Below are 19,305 nucleotides of genomic sequence, written 5' to 3'. Positions count from 1 at the left end.
ATCTGAGTGTTAAGGCCCAGGTTCCGGAGCTTAGGAATCAGTTTATTTGGAATGATAGTATTAAAGGCAGAGCTGTAGTCAATGAAAAGGAGCCTTACGTATGCGTCTTTATTCTCCAGGTGTTCTAAGGAGGAATGTAGGGCCAGAGAGATGGCATCTGCCGTTGACCTGTTGCTCTGGTAGGCGAATTGCAAAGCATCGAGGTTGACCTGTAGACTGTGGTTGATGTGTGCCATAACCAATCTCTCGAAGCACTTCATAGCAATTGATGTCAGAGCCACAGGTCGATAGTCATTCAGGCATGCCACCTTGCTCTTCTTCGGCACTGGGATTATCGTTGCCTTCTTAAAACACGAGGGGATCTTAGACTGAAGCAAGGAGCAGTTGAAGATGTCAGCAAACACTCCAGCTAGCTCGCTGTCACAGGTCCAGAGAACCCATCCTGGGACGCCATCTGGGCCCATCGCCTTCCTTAGATTTATCTTCAGGAAGGCCCTTCTAACGTCCTCCTCGGTGACAATGAATCTTGATGCCACAAGGTCCGGTTCATCCGGAGGGAGCTGGACGCTCCTCTTTCTGTTCGAATCTTGTGTAGAACACGTTAAGTTCATCAGGAAGAGAAGCGCCACAGTTATTGATATTCCCAGCCTTTTCTTTGCGCCCGGTGATCTCATTTAGACCCTGCCATAGTCTACTGGCATCGCTCTGTTTAGCCTGGGCTTCCAATTTGGCTCGATATTGCCTCTTGGCGCCCTCAATGGCTTTCTGGAGTAGACTCAGTGGTAAGGAAGGCAAATGCAATGTTAGCATTCATTTCAAGAGGTCTAGAATACAAGAGCAGGGATGTGATGCTGAGGCTTTATAAGGCACTAGTGGGGCCTCACCTTGAGTATTGTGAACAGTTTTGAGTTCCTTATCTCAGAAAAGATATGCTTGCACTGGCAATGGTTCAGAGGAGGTTCACTACAATGATTCTGGGAATGAAAGGTTTATCATACAAGAAACGTTTGACGTCTCTAGATTTGTACTTGACAGAATTTAAGAGGATGAAGTGTGATCTCGTTGAAACCTTTTAAATGTTGAAAGGCCTAGACAGAGTAGATGTGGAAAGGATGTTTCTCATGGTGGGGGAATCTAGAACAAGAGGGCACAGCCTCAGGCTAGAGGGGCTTCCACTTAAAACAGAGATGCGGAGAAATTTCTTTAGCCGGGGGTGGTGAATCTGTGGAACTTATTACCACAGGCAGCTGTGGAAGCCAGATTGTTGGGGCTATTTAAGGTAGAGCTTGATAGGTTCTTGATTGGACACGGCATCAAAGGTTATGGGGAGAAGGCCGGGGGGCGGGGCTGAGGAAGGGGAAAAAGGATCAGCCATGATTGAATGGTGGAGCAAACTCACTGGGCCAAATGGCCGAAATCTGCTGCTATGTCTTATGGTCTAACGGTCTTAAATACAGATGAGAAGTACATACTTAACACCTCACTCATTCCCTGTGGCTCTACAGAAGCAACAGCACTTACCTGCATTCTTTGCCTAGTTACATACTGATAGAACCTCTCAGGATTCTTCTTTACCTTATCTACCAAATTTATCTTATGTCCCTTTTTAACCCTCCTTATTTCTTTCAGTCTGCCCCTACACCCTGTACTCCTATTTGGAGTTGGTTAAAAGGTTGGCATAACATCGTGGCCAAAGGTCATGTACTGTTGCTGAACTGTTCCATTTTCTATCTGTTACATTCAAGGGATTCATCGATCCCAGATGTCTGTACCTGTCATATGCTTCTTCCTTTTTCCTGAGCAGAGCCCTTATCAGCCAAACTTGCCCTTCATGGTGGCCTCAAATTTCCCTCTCTCACTTTCCAAAGCCTCTTACTTGCTGGACATCCCTTCCCCCAGTCAACCTTTGTAAATTCCTGTCTTATGCTGTCAAGATTAACCTTGCCCTAGTATAGGATGTTAACTTGTTGATCAGTCCTATCTTGTTCCATAACTACTTTAAAATTAATAAAGTTCACTGCTGATAAAGTGCTCCCCACTGACACCCCAGTCACTTGCCCGGCCTCATTTCCTCATAGGAGGTCCAGTGGGCCCCTCGCCCTCTATAGGAGGGCTATCTAAATTAACACACGCAAAATGTTGGAGAAGCTCAGATCAGGCAGCATCTATGTAGGGGAATAAACAGTCGACATTTCAGGCCGAGACCCTTCATCAGGACTAGAAAGGAATGGGGAAGATGCCAGATAAAAACGTGGGGGGGGTTAGGGGACAGGGGAAATAGTACGAACTGGTATATGATAGGTGAAAGCAGGAGGGTTGGGGGTGTGAAATGAGAAGCTGGGGGGCACGAGTAGAAGACAGGAGAGGTGGAAACTGATAGGGGAGGAGAGTGGACTTTAGGAGAAAAGAAAGGAGGAGGGATGTCAGAGGTAGGTGATAAGCAGGTGAGGAGAAGAGAAGGGGTGAGAGGGAAACCGGAATGGGGAATGGGAAAAGAAAGAAGGGAAGAGGGGAAAGAGATTACCGGAATTTAGAGAAATCAATGTTCATGCCATCTCAACATATTGCTTGAGAAAACTGCTGGACACAATTATCAAATTCTACCCATCTAATCCTTTAATACTACAGCTGTCCTAGTCAATATATGGGAAGGTAAAATTACTATTGCAAGCTTATTATTCTTACATTTCTCTGCAATCCAATTCTCATTGGGTATTGTGTGGGGTAGGGCTATTGTACAATCCAATCAAAATGACCCCTCCCTTCTTATTTCTCAGTTCCATGCACCTATCTTCACTGGACATTCTCCCATGGATATCCCACATCCACTTGAAGAACACTCCTTCATTCAGAGAGCAATTCCCTCCTTTCTTAAGCATAAGAGATTCTACTGATGCTGGAAATCCAGAGTAACACACACAAAATGCTGGAGGAACTCAGCAATTTTTACGTAGAGGAATAAACAGTCAATGTTTTGAACCAAGAACCTTCTCAAGAGATGCTGTATGACTGCTGTGTTCTTCCAGCATTGTGTGTGTGTGTGTGTGTGTGTGTGTGTGTGTGTGTGTCCCTTCTTTCTTCCCTGCCATATCTTTCCTGAACACCTTGTATTAATAAATATAAGACAATAAGAAATAGGAACGGAATTAAACCATTCAAGTCTTCGAGCCTGTTCCACTGTTCCATCATGGCTAATTTATTATTCTTCTCAACCCCATTCTCCCGGCTTCTCCCCGTAACCTTTCATGCTCCGACTAACCTAAAACTTATCAACCTCCGCTTTAAATATACCCAATAACGAGGCCACCACAGCCATCTATGACAATAAGTTCCACATATTCACCATCCTCTGGCCTAAAGAAATTCCTCGTCTCTATTCTAAAGGTACTGTACATCCCAAAGGGCTGTGCTGTCTGGTTCTAGACTCCCCCACTATTGGAAACACCCTCCCCGTATCACTCTGTCTAGACCTTTCAATATACGATAGGTTTGAAAGAACAGGAACCTGCAGAGGATTAAAGAAGCCACAGAGAGTTATAAAATTAGTCAAATCCATCATGGGTTCTAGTGTCCGTAGTATCCAAGACATCTTCAAGGAGCAGTGTCTCAGAAAGGCAGTGTCCATCATTAAGAACCCCATCACCCAGGTCATGCCTTCTTCTCATTGTTACCGTCAGGAAGGAGGTTCAGGAGACTGAAGCCACACACACAATGATTCAGGAAGCTTCTTCCCCTCTGACATCCAATTTCTAAATGGGCATTGAATCCATGAACACTACCTCACTATTTTTAAAACTATTTCTGCTCATTTACAATTTTTGATTTAAAGGTTTAATATACGAATATATACTACTGTAATTGATTCACTTATTTTGTCTATGTTATGTACTTCATTGTCCTGACGCCACCAAGTTAGCAAATTTCACGACATATGCTGGTGATATTAAATCTGATTCTGGTTCTAATGAGATCCCACATCATTCTTCTAAACTCCAGCGAGTAAAGGCCAGAGCTATCAAACGCTCCTCACATGTTAACCCTTTTGTTCTCAGGATCATTCTCATAAACCCTCCCTGGACTTATTTGGAACCCATTCCCTCGCTGGGTCTGGGTCTGCCATTGCCACCACATTGTGATTGCACCTCACCACATAAACATTCTTATAGCTTCCTGTATTTTAGTTCTAGTGAAGGCCATTAACCTGAAATAAACACCGTTTCTATTCCCACAGATACCAACGAGTGTTTCTAGAGATTTCTCTTTTTACTAAGCACACCGTGACCTCTTTAACCTTCAGTTAAACATGAGAGATTGTTGAACAAAGGTGTTTATACCTGTGCAGGTCTGGTTTGGCCTGGATTTGTAGTTTCCCATCAGAGAGGCCCTCTGCTGACGAACGCTGTTGATTTGTTGATCTGGGAGGCAAAGCCTTGCTCACTCACTCCTGGACGGCAGAATTCTACTCCTCACTGAGGAAACAGCTGATAAACAAAGCTAAAAATAATCACTGCCCCTCTCTGGAATGCCGGAATACAATAATGGGACAGAAAAAAGCTTGGGAGATGAAAGTGACAGCTGGAACATGGTATCAGGGCTAAAGTTAACCAGACACTCGAGAGCAGCCAGAATCACAGCACTGGCACACAGTCACAACAGCATCTCCATCCCCACCGCCCAGTACTCAATCACTCTGTTACACATTGCTTCCGTCCCGGCTACCCTAGTACTCAGTCCCTATGTTACACATCGTCTCCTCCCAGCCACCCCAGTACCCGGGCCCTCTGTTACACATTGTTTCCATCCCAGCCACCCTAGCATTCAGTCCCTCTGTTACATAATCCCATCTCCATCCCAGCCACCCCAGCACCCAATCCCTCTATTACACAATCCCATCTCCATCCCTACCACCCCAGCACCCAATCCCTCTGTTACACAATCCCATCTCCATCCCAGCCACCCAGCATTCAGTCCCTCTGTTACACAATCCCATCTCCATCCCAGCCACCCCAGCACCCAATCCCTCTGTTACACAATTCTATCTCCATCCCAGCCACCCCGGCATTGTCCCTCTGTTACACAATCCCATCTCCATCCCAGCCACCCAGCATTCAGTCCCTCTGTTACACAATCCCATCTCCATCCCAGCCACCCCGGCATTGTCCCTCTGTTACACAATCCCATCTCCATGCCAGCCACCCCAGCACCCAATCCCTCTGTTACACAATCCCATCTCCATCCCAGCCACCCCGGCATTGTCCCTCTGTTACACAATCCCATCTCCATCCCAGCCACCCCAGCATTGTCCCTCTGTTACACAATCCCATCTCCATCCCAGCCACCCAGCATTCAGTCCCTCTGTTACACAATCCCATCTCCATCCCAGCCACCCCAGCATTGTCCCTCTGTTACACAATCCCATCTCCATCCCAGCCACCCAGCATCCAGTCCCTCTATTATACAATCCCATCTCCATCCCAGCCACCCAGCATTCAGACCCTCTGTTACACAATCCCATCTCCATCCCAGCCACCCAGCATCCAGTCCCTCGGTTATACAATCTCATCTCCATCCCAGCCACCCAGCATTCAGACCTTCTGTTACACAATCCCATCTCCATCCCAGCCACCCTGGAACCCAGTCCCTCTGTTACACTACAGTATCCAAAGACACTCCAGTAATCAGACACCATTACACAACAGCATCTCCATCCCAGTACTGTGTTTTTCCAGTTTTCCTCCTCCACCCCAACCCCTCCCTGTGGGAGCAAGTTCTGTATTCCCACCACTCTCTGAAGTAAATTTCTTTTCTGAAATTCCTTCAGAGATTTATCAGTGTCTTATATTCAGAAAGCCAGGTTTTGATCTCCAATTCCACCAGCTCCTTTACTAATCCTCTTTATCCTTTTTCCAGGGAAGAGTTATTTTGTGATTTATTGTAATAATACATGATATACAGTCAATAGTTCCAACTTGTAAGACAGTAATTTTTATTTATTTTGAGAACAGAGGGAAAAGGCCCTTCTGGCACTACAAGCTGTGCTGCCCAGCAGCATGCCCGTTTAAATCATAGCCTAATCACAGGACAATTCACAATGACCAATTCACCTACTAACTGGTATGTCTTTGGACTGTGGGAGGAAACCAACAAGGTCACAGGGAGAACATACAAACTCTTTACAGACTGTTGCTGACTTGAATTCTGAACTCCAGAACATCCCGAACTGCAATAGTGTCGTGTTAACTGCCGTGGCCCTGTGACACGCACTGGTCCTGGAAATCCCCCGACACCACCTGCTCCTTCTCCAGGACACATGGGCATGGATGTGAATCCAGAAGAGGGAGCAAGTGATTGGCTCAAGCAAGCTCTCAACTATTCACCACCTGGACCTGTGACTGACCATGAGACCATTACTAATTCAAAAGGACCTTGTCAACTCAGCCTCAGTACTGCTTTCAGTGTGCAGGACACCTCCATAGTAATGTGCTCACTCACAACAATGATGATGTTCTCCTCCGGGGTTGTCTATTGGTGGGTCCTCATGTGGCTGTAGAAGACAATCTGGGGTCCACATATTAAGATCATAAAACAAAGGAGTAGAATTAGGCCTTTTGACCCATCCAATCTGCTCTGCCATTCTATCATGACTGATTTATTATCCCTCTCAACCTCATTCTCCTGCCTTCTCCCCATCAACCTTGACACCCTTACCAATCCTCCATCTTAAATATAACCAATGACTTGGTCACCATACCCTTCATGATAATGAATTCCATTGATTCACTGCCTTCTGGCATGGGCAGCCACCACATGGTCCTTAACAGATCAGACCAGGATCCAGTGGCACAGAATTGGGACCCTTCACTGTTGCAGCCATCCTCCACCTTCACTTCCATTGGGATGTCATCATCTTCCAGAAGCTCCACAATTGAGGATGTGGTTGAATTACTCTTTGTCTGAACCTCCCTCTTTTCCTTACTGCCATGGGTGAACCCTGCCAAAGACAAAGTGCCAGATGGCTAAAGTGCAGACAGCATTGCTCTCAGGATCACAGAAACTCACAAGCCTCTCCACTGAAACATGTATAACCTCACACTTTTGATATCATCCTTGAAAATCTTTTAATATATCAATGCCCCATATCCATTTCTTCAAATATGAAAGCTGAAACAATACACAGTACTATTTGCTCTAATCAAAGAGAGGGGCTTAAAGATAAAGATTAGCTTCAAAGATAGGACCATAAGATGTACAGCAGAATTTGGCCATTTGGCCAATCAAATTTGCTTCGCCATTTCTTCATGGCTGATCCATTTTTCTCTCAGACCATCTCCAGGTATCCCTTTATCCTGACTAGTGAAGACTAGATTCAAGATTCAAAAAACGTTATTGTCATTCTAACTGTACATCAGCTCTGCAGGGCAGAATGAGACATCGTTTCCCAGGAGCAGTGCAATCATATCATAACAAATGCAACACTAAATAATAAACATAACAATAAATAGTAAAACACAACAGCCACATGTCAGTTAAAATCAAGTTATAAGTGTCCAGTGCAAGTTAAAAGTGTCCAAAGCAGAGTCAGGTAGAGCAGCTATTTAGCAGTCTGACTGCCTGTGGGAGGAAGCTGTTTAGTAGTCTTGTGGTTTTAGTTTTGATGCTCCTGTAACGTTTGCCTGATGGCAGAAGAACATACAGTTCATGGAGAGGGTGTGAGGGGTCTTTAATGATGTACTGTGTCTTCTGGAGGCATCGACTCTGAAAGAGGTCTTGGACAGAAGGTAGGGAGACCCCAATAACTTTACTTTGCTATCTTTACTTTAAATATATATAAAGATTTCTACAGATTTACCACACACTGGCTAAAGAAATTCATTGTCCTCTCCATTTTAAACGGATGCTCCTTTGTTTTTTGGTTGTGTTCTCTGGTTCTAGATTCCCCCGCCATAGGAAACATCATCTCCACATTTGATGGGGTTCAATGAGATTCCCTCTCATTCCTCTAAACTCCAGTGAGTACATGCTTCCTGTGACCACGTGGGTTTCCTCTAGGTGCTCCAGTTTTCTCCCACATTCCAAAAACATACAAGATAGTAATCTTACAAGGATCACCCCTCGTAATAACGATCAGTGAGGCACTGAGAATCTACACACAAGTAACTTTTACTGTCTCGACTGAAAGGCATGTAGGTTCACAAACTACCTATGTGCACCCCACTAAAATCCCTAACCCCCCATGAACAGTCAATGAAGAGAAAAGGTATTACCCATGAAAGGAGTCCACACTGGCCAGGCATGGTCCCATTTTTGACGTGTCCGTGGGGTTCTCATTATCTACAAGGGTTGGTCTCTGGTTGCTGGAGAGTTATCGCCCTGTGTATTTCGAGCTCCAGATTCTTATAGTGTTCCTCATCAGTTGAACTGGTGGATCTCCATCCCATTGGCTCAAGGTCACCTTCTTCCTGATGGTAGTCCAGGGCTACAATCAACATTGTCTCATGGTTCTGCCCACCCCAGCCTTGTGTATTTGTGTCTTTACACTCTGATGGTCCAAAGCAGTTAAATGAGGCAACCCAGGCATAGTCTAACAAGATTACAGATTGCTTTTTTTTGGTAGATCCGGCATTTTACATAATTACAAGCTACTCATCTGAGAGTGGCCTTTCGTTTAGCAGGCCATTGTGACCACATTCAATTACTCTGATTAGATTATCCCATAGCAATAATCAGTTCAGAGTCCACAAAATGGGGGGGAAAAATCAGACAATTCGCTTGTCTGCTTCCCCTATCCTTGATTCATCAAATCCACTAACTGTACACTGTAGTTTCTTCTGACAAACATCTCCCTCCTCTCAATCCAAAGATATTTACCTTAGGATCATTATCCTCCTTTCATTCAGTTCTCTGCCCATATGACTACTATGGAACCCTAGTGGGTGTGCAACACTTAAATTCTATAAATATAAACACGTAAATTCTACAAATATTAGCATTTCCCTTACTAAATTCATCCATTTTAACAATCATCTCTGATGTTTCATGAAAGCATTATCCTCGATTTTTCCATTATTTCAGCCTTCCATCTTCTCAGTTGATTATACATTGAGCAATACAATTATCAGGCTACACAAATTGAGTATTACACCAGCATGTGATACTATCCTCACCAACAGATGCACTTGAACATTTGTTCCCCAATTCCAAAACTCAATATTTCATTTGCCTTACCAACATGTGTTTTAATAACTTTAATGTGTTTAGTCCAAAGACAATTGGTTTGTTTGCTTGCTCTGTCCTTGATTCATCAAATCCACTAATTGTAGACTGTAGTTTCTTCTGGCAAACAGCAGGTTAATTGGTCACATATGTGCAATTGAATGGCACAGGCTCATTGGCTTGTTACCATTCTGTATCGCTAAATAAAATAAATGATTACCATGAGGTTAATGAACTCAGTTCCCCAACTAATTAATGTAAATTATGTTTAACATATTTATTACAGTCCTTTGAAGATAATGACAGAGAGAAGAGATAGACATAGAGTGTGTTTAGATTTCCAATAGGCATTTAACAAGGTGCCACATATGAAATTGGTGCAAATCCAGAGCCCAGTATATTACAGAAGTGCGTTAGTGTGGATTGGATTGTCAACTGTCTGGAATGTTGGAAACAGAAAATTAGAATAAATGAATCATTTTCAGTTGAAGGGATGTAATTCATGAACCACCACAGGGATTAGTTCTTGGCCTCAATTGCTTGCTATTTACAGGGAATAAAAGGTTTCTAAATTTGCCGTTGATATGAAAATAGGTGGCAACACATGCTGTGATTCTGAACCAAACATGTCAATGGAGTGGTTGGGTGAAAACCTGCAAAATGTGGGGAAGTGTGAGGTGATCAAGTTCAAGTTTAATTGCCATTTAACCATACACATGAATGCAGCCAAACAAAACAGTCTACCACCAGAGCCAAGGTGCAAAACACAGTACCATGCAGCACATTTAATTATGATTGCATTGAAAGTTAAAAAAATATAGTGCAATTCCTGTGTCTTGCCCTGGAGCCACACTTCTGCACAAAAGACCTTCAGCAGTTTTTCATTTTGTACAAGCGCAGTAACACAGACAAACGCACTTCAGTAAAGGGGATCACAAAGTGGATTACTGTATAAAACAGCACGAAAGCAATAGACAGGCATGTAATATAGCAAAAATTAGTCCGAAATTTGAGGATTGGGAAGCATTAAAAAAAACAGAAGACAACTCCAAAGCCTTAAAGAGAAAAGATGAAATATTATGGAACATTAGTCAGTAATAATAAAGGATACCAAAAGTTTTTTTGATATATAAAGAGTAAATGAGACACAAGAATGGATATCAGATTGCTGGAAAATGCTGTTGGAAAGGTATGAACACATGGTGGATAAACTTATAAAGTATTTTGCAACAGTCTTCACTCTAGAAGAGACTAGCAGAATGCCAGCAATGTGAGAGTGTCGGGGGACAGAAGTGAGTGTCATTGCTATTGCTAAACAGGAGGTGCTTGGAAAGTTAAGCTGATTTATACTTCTGCGTAGTAGCCTACGCCATTGTGAGCATTAATACCTGTGCATTGGTGTGTCTGCGTCGCTCTGCGATTCACCACCAAAATGCTAGTTGGAGGTGCGGTTTCTTTGCCACTGTGTTGAGATTCTTAGTGTTGAACTCAAACTTCAAACAATGGCAACTGAAACTGAAAGAGGGTGAATTTTCCGTGCTTGCCCGGCCACTGAGAGACATGGACGAGGAAATGCATTTCAAATATTCTTTGACGATTTGGTTCATCATCTCCAACCATTTATTTTGCATCAGTGTACACACAGTATACTCAGAGACTGGCAATCACCATTTGAGCTTTAGCTTCAGGTGAAGGTCAACAGGCTGTAGCAGCTAACTACAAACTGGCGTTAAGCACAGGGTCCTCCATAATTTCAGAGGTCTGTAAAGCTTTATGGAAAGCATTGCAGCCAGAGTTCCTTCCCTGCCCTTCAGTCGCCCAATGGCAAGCTATTGCAGCGTAGGAGGAAATGCGATGCTACCAAGCGGACCAATCACAGTTGTGGTCTGTGTCGCTGCGAGTTACCTTTTGGGGAGGCGCGCGTCAGGCTACAGCGTAGATTTGACGCAGAAGTATAAATTGGCCTTTAAAAGTGAGGGTAGACAAGTCATATCAACCAGATAGACCACACCCCAGGGTTCTGAAAGAGGAGGGTGAATAGAATGTGGAGGCTTTCCAAGAATCACTAGACTCTGGAATGGTTCCTCAGGACTAGAAAATTACAAATGTCACTCCGCTCTTCCAGAAGGGAGAAAAGCAGAAGAAAGGAAATTATAGGCCAGTCAGCCTAACTTCAGTGGTTGGAAACATTATGAAAGATGAAGTTTGGGATACTTGGAGGCACAGGATAAAACAGGCCAAAGTCAGTATGGTTTTCTAAAGGGGGAATCTTGCCTGATAAATCTGTTGGAATTCTTTGAGGAAATAACAAGCAGGATAGACAAAGGAGTTAGTGGATGTTTATTTGAATTTTCAGAAGGTCTTTGACATAGTGCTGCACGAGGCTGTGTAACAAGAGCCCATGGTATTACAAGAAAGGTACCAACATGGGTAGAAGATTGGATGATCTTTAGGAGACAAAAAGTAGGAATAAAGGGGGCATCTTCTAAGTGGCTCTCAGTGACTAATGGTGTACCGCATGGGTCAGTGTTGGGACTTTTTTTTTACCTTGTTTGTCAATGACTTGGAGGAAGGATTTGATGATTTGGAGCTCAGTTTGCGGACAATACGAAGATGGGGGAGGGGCAGGCAGTGTTAAGGAGGCATGGTGTCTGCAGAAGGACATAGATTGAGGTAATGAGCAAAGAAGTGGCAGATGGAATATAATGTAGAGAAATGCATGGCCATGCACTTTGGCACAAGGAATAAAGGTGTGGACTATTTTATAGTATTTTGAAAATTCAAAACTCCAGAGGTGCAGGAGAACCTGGGAGTCCTCATGCAAGATTCCCCACAGGTTAATTTGAAGGTCAAGCTGGCGGTAAGGAAGGCAAATGCAATGTTAGCATTCATTTCAAGAGGACTGAATACAAAAGCAACAATATAGTGCTTAGGTTTTATAAGGCATTGATCAGATCATACTTGGAGTATTGTGACCAGTTTTGGGTTCCTAATCTAAGATATGCTGGCATTGGAGAGGAGGCAGAGAAGGTTCATGAGAGAAAAAAAATGATGGAGGCAGTTCAAAGGAGATTCACCAGGCTAATTCCTGGGATGGGACAGTTGTCAGAAGAGGTTAGAGACTGGGTTGGTATTCTTTGGGGATGTGAAGAACAAAATGTGACTTGACTCAAACACAAAATCCTAAGGGGGTGCTTGACAGGATCAACACTGAGATGATTCTACCAACGAAAGAGTCACAAACAAGGGAACGGGGTACACAATAAACAGCCAGTCATTTTAACCTGAGGTGTGGGGTAGAGTAGTGAATCTCTGGAATTCTCTGTCCCCATGGCTGTATTATTAAATACATTTAAGTTGCACATAGATCATAGAATTGAAGGTGGTGGGGAACAGAGGAGGAGTTGAGGCCTCTGTAGATCAGCCACGATCATTTCGAATGGCAAGGAAGGCTTGAGGGACTGGTAGCCTATTCTTGCTCCTTTTGTGTTCTCTCCACAAATGTTGGTTGACCCATTGAATGTTTCCAGCATTTTATGTTTTTACTCCATCTAGTCAACACTCCCCCTTTCTACAGAAGGACAGCCCACTCTGTTTGATCGCTGACTGATGAATAAGGGCAGCCAGTAGGAATGGACACCATACATCGAACCACAGGTTCCTTGGAGGATGGAGCCTTTAGAAGTCAGACCTCATCTTCATTGAAACAGCCGGGTTAGTGGTTTGAAGGTATTGACCAATCCATGGAGGAAGCTTGGGAGAAAAAGGGCAAATATCCAACATTTACAGAGACAAATACAGGAACTTAGAAAAGGCCAGAACATTCAGTTGTTTGGACTTATGATAGGAGTAATTTTCTCCTGATACTGTGTACATAGATCAACAGATGTACAGTGGAGAGCATTCAGACGGTTCCATCACCGTCCAGTGTGGAGGCTCCAAAGCACAGGATCGGAAAAAACTGCAGAAGGTTATAAGCTCAACCACCTCAGCCACCTGGGTGCTAGCCTCTCCAACATTGAGGACATCCTCAAAAGGCAATGCCTGAAGGCAGCGGCATCCATTACGGACCTTCACTATCCAGGACATACCCTCTTCTCGTTACAGTCATCAGGGTGGAGGCACAGGCACCTGAAGCCCCACATTCAATGTTTTGGAAACAGCTTCTTCCCCTCTGCCATCAGATTTCTGAAGTCTATGAACTCATGCACTATTTCACAATTTTGCTCTCCTTTGTAAACGTAACTTTGCTGGATCAAATAACGACAGCACAAAATGATCGTTACTTATCTTTTCACCCCTTTATTTCTTCAAGCTTAGCCAGTAAGTGAACTTGGACCCGACATCAGGGAGAGACCCGTTCTTATCTCCCCGGCGGTTCTACAAGTTCACTGCCCAATGTCAGAATTGTCAGAAGTTATAAGGTCACCAATACAAAAGAACAATCAGTTTGATAATCATTCCGGTCAAGTCAATGGACTATTGATACAAAAGTACAATCAATTTGTTAGACACTCCAGCCACCTTAATTATAGAAAAGAATGTCTTACCTGGTTTGCTGGAGCCACAACTTAATTACAAAGATAAGAACATCCGTCAAATTTGTGCTTTAATTAAGAAAGGAATGTTCTAATTTCCATCAGGTACTGCTTTTTGTCAAAATCAAAAAGTGTGAAAAGCCCAGAGACATCATGTGTGGATCTGGGCGAACTTTAACACTTATCTTGCTCCAAAGAAAGCAGCTGTGAGACATTATTCAAACACACTGAAGTCACAGACATAGTACTGAATCCATTGTTTACAGGAATCTGAGAATCCCCCAATCCCTTAAACTTTATCACTTTTGCACTATTTTTTATATTATTGTTGTAATTTATAGTAATTATTATGTATTGCATTGTACTGTTGCCGCAAAACAATAAATTGCATGGCATATGCTAATGATAATAAACCAGATTCTGAGGAACTTACAGAACATTGGCAAGAACATTCAGTTGTTTGGATTCACAACAGGAACCGATATTGTCTCAGCTCTGTCTTTTGGTGAAATAAAAGGCACTTGCAATTTGTCAAAGGTTGGTAAAGTGATTCAGAATCGTGACCCATATTTAAGGTAGACATTATTTTCCCTGCTGGTACCTCTCCGAGGCAATGTCCTGCAACAGCTGCTGCCTGAACTTCAGCATGCTCTGCACGTCCTTGTGCTGAAGCATTTCCTCGATGGACAGTCGCTGATCATCACTGCTGAGTGGAGGAGCCAAGGGACTCCTCAACACTTCCAACATCTGCAGGGCCGCCGCTACCGAGTCTTCAGCACTCACTCGCGAGCTTGGAAAAACTCTGGCATTCCACAGCGTGAGCTTGGCTTTTCCAGCCCCGGAGAAAAGACTCTCAGAGACGGCCAGTCCCAAGCGTCTGGCAACCTCCCCGAGATCGAGGCCCAGCAGATGCAAATGGCCAATCTCCGACAGAGATGGAGCGGTGCGCTTCACATCATCATCCGTGCCAAGGATGGCTGTGACAAAGCCCCCTGGAACACTCAGCGAGACCAGGAAGGTACTTGGTGGCACTGTGGTGCCCTCACCCAGGCAGCACCCACTGACGATGGAATTGGGACCCACGGTGACATGTGCCTCCAACCGTGAATATTCCACCACGCTGCCAGGTGAGACGAGGCACCTGGGCCCCAGCAGGCTTCCCATGATGCAGGGGACCATGCCTCCCACCTTTGGAGGGAGCTGGGAGAACCCATCAGGGCTGGGTGTTAGCCCCAGATGCTCCCTCAAACTCCCTTCAGCCGTGAGGTGACACAGGTACTCCCATGCTGTGCCCAGATGGTAGAAGACAGAGTTGTTAAGCGTGGCTACATGGAGCGGTGTCCCCCAGAGTGAGGCAGCGATCTTCTGCCTGAATGCTGGGAGCTCCTGCTTGATGTCTACCTTAGATCCAGTGGCCTCTGTTACAGCTCCAGGCCCTAGCGCCTGTAGAAAGTCACCATATGCATCAATCTCACAGCCAACAGGGCCCATCTCCTCCAGCATGGTCAGCAGCCGCCTGGCTATCATGCGATCAAAATAGAAGACACTGTCAGTGTAGACAAAGTGCCCAGGCTCCGTGTCCCCACTGGAGGCCTGCCCCCGGGCTGAGGGGAACACCACACCAGCCTCCCACATCGTCTCCACACTGGGCTTGTGCAGGAAGCGGTGGCAGAGTCTGTACTCCAGTTCTGGCTGTCCGTTGACCCATGAGCCAGGTTCCAGGGCAAAGACGCCGTGCGTGGTGCCGATGGACAGCGGGGATGGGTGAGCCAAGGCAGTGAACCCAGGCCTGTCGAAGCAAACTGCCTTGGCCCCGAGGACGCTGTAGAGCTCAATATCGTCGGCACATGTCACTAACACCCCAGGTTTCATGTGCACAGGGAAGTCGATGTACATTGCCAGTTTGAGCTCCAACATCTGGTAGACAGGCTCACCCAGAGGCAGAGCCATGAAGATCTTCCCCAGTGCACTAGCACTCAGTAAACGCTGGCTATATCCCCCTGCAGGAGAGAGTCAGAGTGAAACAGTGTAGAAACAGGCCACAAGGCCCCTCCAGTCTGCGCTGGCTATCAATTATCCATTGACACTAATCCTAAACTGATCCCATTTCGTTCTTCCTACACTCCCACCCACTCCCTGCAGATTCCACCACGCACCTGCACACTGGGGACAAGTTACAGAGGCCAATTAACCCACAGATAAACGAGACTGCAATTACAGGAATCTGGAGCAATAAACAATCTGCCAAAGAACTCAGCAGGTTGAGCAGCACTTGTGGGAGAAAAGGAATTCTGATGCAGAAGAGCTTTTAACCAAAACATCGACAATTCGTAAACACAAGAGATCCTGCAGATACTGGAAATCCAGAGTAACACACACAAAATGCTGGAGGAACTCAGCAGGTCAGACAGCATCTATGAAAATGTATAAGCAGTCGACATTTCTGGCCAAGACTGGAAAGGAAGGGGGATAAAGCCAAAATAAGGTGGTGGGGGTGGGAGAAGAGGAGGAGGACAAGCTAGAAGGTGATAAGGTGAAGCCAAGTGAAAAGCCAGTAAATGAAAAGCTGGTAAAAAAAAAGGTAAAGGGCTAGAGAAGAAGGAATTTGGTAGGACAGGAGAGTGGACTACGTGAGAAAGGAGGAAGGGCACCGGGAAGGTAATAAGCAGATGAGAAGAGGCCAGAGTAGGAATAGAAGAAGAGGAAAGGAGGAGAAGGAAAAAATTATCAGAAGTTGGAGTGATTGATCAGGTTGGAGGCTACCTAGATTGACATGGTTCAATCTGCTGAGTTACCCCTCTCTGGGATGTGGGCAGAGACGTTAAAACCAGGAGGAAACCCATGTGCTCAAAGGGAGAACATGAAGATAGAGATCGGGACTGAATCGGAGTATCTGGAGCTGTGAGGCAATAACACTACCATTCTGATTAAAAAAAAACACCTACTTCTGACATCCCAATCCCCGATACCTCGTCCAATCACCTTAAAATTATGCCCCCTCGTATTAGCCATTTATGCCCTGGGAAAGTCTCTGACTGTCCACTCGATTTATGTGCCTCAACATTTTGTACACCTTTATCAAGTCTTCTCTCACCCTGCTTCACTCCAAAGAGAAAAGCCCTAGCACACGCAACCCATCCACATAAGACATGATCTCCAATCCAGGCAGCATCCTGGTAAATCTCCTCTGCATCCTTTCTAAAGCTTTCACATCCTTCCTATAGTGAGGAGACTGGAACAGAACACAATATTCCAAGTATTGCCTAACCAGAGTTTGAAGGCAGAGTATTCTGCCTTGAATTTTGACCCTCCAAACTGAATCACTTCACTTTGAATATCGAATTTGAAGGCAGAATTCAGAGTTAATAGATTCCTCAAAATTGCAGCCAAGTTGATCGGGTTGTTAAGAAGCTACATAGTGTGTTGGCCTTTATTAGTCTCCCATTTAACTGATGAGAAAAGGAGGGAAGAGAAGTCTTGACTTATCATCTACAGCACAGATCACAAAATGTATAGCAGGATCAATAACATTGCGTCATTCAGAAAGGTTCTGTGGTAAAGAAACACTGTTTCTCTTCACTGATGCTATGTGATTGGCACTCAGTACCAGATGTTGAGTGGCACAGAGCCAGATGTTCAATGGATGGCATGTGGTACCTGATGTTGTGTAACATCTGTTGGAAAAGCTGCTGATCCTCATTGCTGGTCATTGTGGATGAGGACACTTTCACTGGTTCTGCAGGGTGGGGTCAGGACATTGTGCAGCAACCAACACATCATCGGCTAATTAGGGAGACACATCATGTGAATGCTCATCAACTCATGCTCCAGCTGGAGTATCATCCCACACTTCAGGTCCACTGGCAGTTCTCTCCGTCAGATTGGGAACCTTTCTGCACTACTGAGCAATACACAAAATATTGGAGAAACTGAGCAAGGGCAGTACAGTAGTGTAGTGGTTAGTGTAAATCTTTATAGTGCCAGGGATCACCGATCAGGGTTCATTTCCCACTGCTGTCTGTAAGGACTTTGTATGTTCTCCCCATCACCACGTGGGTTTCCTCCAGTTTCCTCCCACATACCAGACATCGGGTCAGGGCTAGTGAGTTGTGGGCACGCTGTGTTGGCACCAGATGCAGGGTGAGCACATTCACTGACCCTCCAGCATATTCTCGGATTGTGTTGGTTGTTGACATAAATGATGCATTTCACGGTACATTTCAGTATTTATGATCTCGTTGAAACCTATTGAATATTGAAAGGCCTAGACAGAGTGGATGTGGAGAGGATATTTCCGATAGTGGGGAAGTTTAGGACCAGAAGGCACAGCCTCAGAATTGAGGGACATCCCTTTAGAACAAAGATGAGTAGGAATTTATTTCGCTAGAGGTTGGTGAATCTGTGGAATTTATTGCCAGATGGTTGTGGAGGCCAAGTCATTGGGTATATTTAAAGTGGAGGTTGCTAGGTTCTTGATTTGTTAAAAGTTATGAGAGAAGGCAGGGGAATGGGGTTGAGGGGGATAATAAATCAACCATGATGGAATGGCGGAGCAGACTCAATGGGCCAAATGACCTAATTTCTGCTCCTATATGTTCTTGTAAATGTGACAAATTCTGACTCACACAGCATCAAAACATACTGTTTATTCCCCTCCACAGATGCTGCCTGACCTGCTGACTACCTCTAGCACTTTGTGCAAGTTGCTCAAGTTTTCCAGTATCTGCAGAATCTCGTGTTTATCTTCTGCGTTACTATGTCTTCAGCTTGAAACATTAACTGTTTCTCTCTCCAAAGATGCTGCCTGAACTGACCTGCTGAGCGCTCCCAGGATTTGCTGTTTTATTTGGATTTTCAGCTAACTTAAAGATCTTCCCTTTGAACCACTGGCATTGAGTAAAACCATGATTATGTTTACCAGCATGGATTAATAGAATTCTGAAGCCATCCAACTGATCTCCATAGAGTTTTTCCAATCGAAGGAGAGCGTGAAGTGTAGATCCTCCATTTCCTGAGTAAAGAGAACAATGATCAACATTTCTTCCATACTTCCATGGCAGTTAGTTCAAGACCCTACCACAGTTAGCAAAAAGGAATAAGGTTAGTCCTCAAGGAAAAGTCTTGAATCGAGGGAAGGCTGGTTTCAGTAGTGTAACAGAGGACTGGTGGAAGTCCTATCCTCACCTACCCATCACTTCCCTCCGCTGCCATCTCTCCTTCCCTTTCCTTTCGTGGTCCACTGTCCTCTCCTTTACTCCTTCCACCCATCAACTTCCAGCTTCTCATTTCATCCCCTCACCCCCACACACCCATCTGATCTCACATATCACCTGCAACTTGTACACTTTCCCCTCTCCCCCTCACCTGCAGCTTGTACACTTTCCCCTCTCCCTCTCACCTCCAGGTTGTACACTTTCCCCTCTCCCCAACACACCCAGCTCCCCCTCACCTGCAGCTTGTACACTTTCCCCTCTCCCCCTCACCTCCAGGTTGTACACATTCCCTTCTCTGCCAGCTTGTACACTTTCCCCTCTCCCCCTCACCTCCAGGTTGT

The 19,305-nt window shown here is 44.8% G+C and overlaps 1 protein-coding gene across 2 annotated transcripts in view; it reads right to left on the bottom strand.

Annotated features, from left to right (window-relative positions):
* The window catches only part of tnni3k (TNNI3 interacting kinase), a 176,613-nt gene that overhangs the window by 150,370 nt on the left and 6,938 nt on the right, over positions 1-19,305 (bottom strand). Inside the window, exon 3 of one of the 2 annotated variants that reach the window (XM_063064821.1) lies at positions 18,670-18,762. In XM_063064821.1, coding sequence (XP_062920891.1) covers positions 18,670-18,762 — 93 coding nt within the window. Of the gene's footprint in view, positions 1-4,334; positions 4,453-18,669; positions 18,763-19,305 lie in introns of those variants that run through there. The other variant, XM_063064820.1, reaches the window with a different exon arrangement.

The sequence above is a fragment of the Mobula hypostoma genome, chromosome 12, assembly GCF_963921235.1.
Source record: "Mobula hypostoma chromosome 12, sMobHyp1.1, whole genome shotgun sequence".
Classification (NCBI taxonomy): Eukaryota; Metazoa; Chordata; class Chondrichthyes; order Myliobatiformes; family Myliobatidae; genus Mobula; species Mobula hypostoma.
This window is presented reverse-complemented; position numbering and strand designations above follow the sequence as displayed.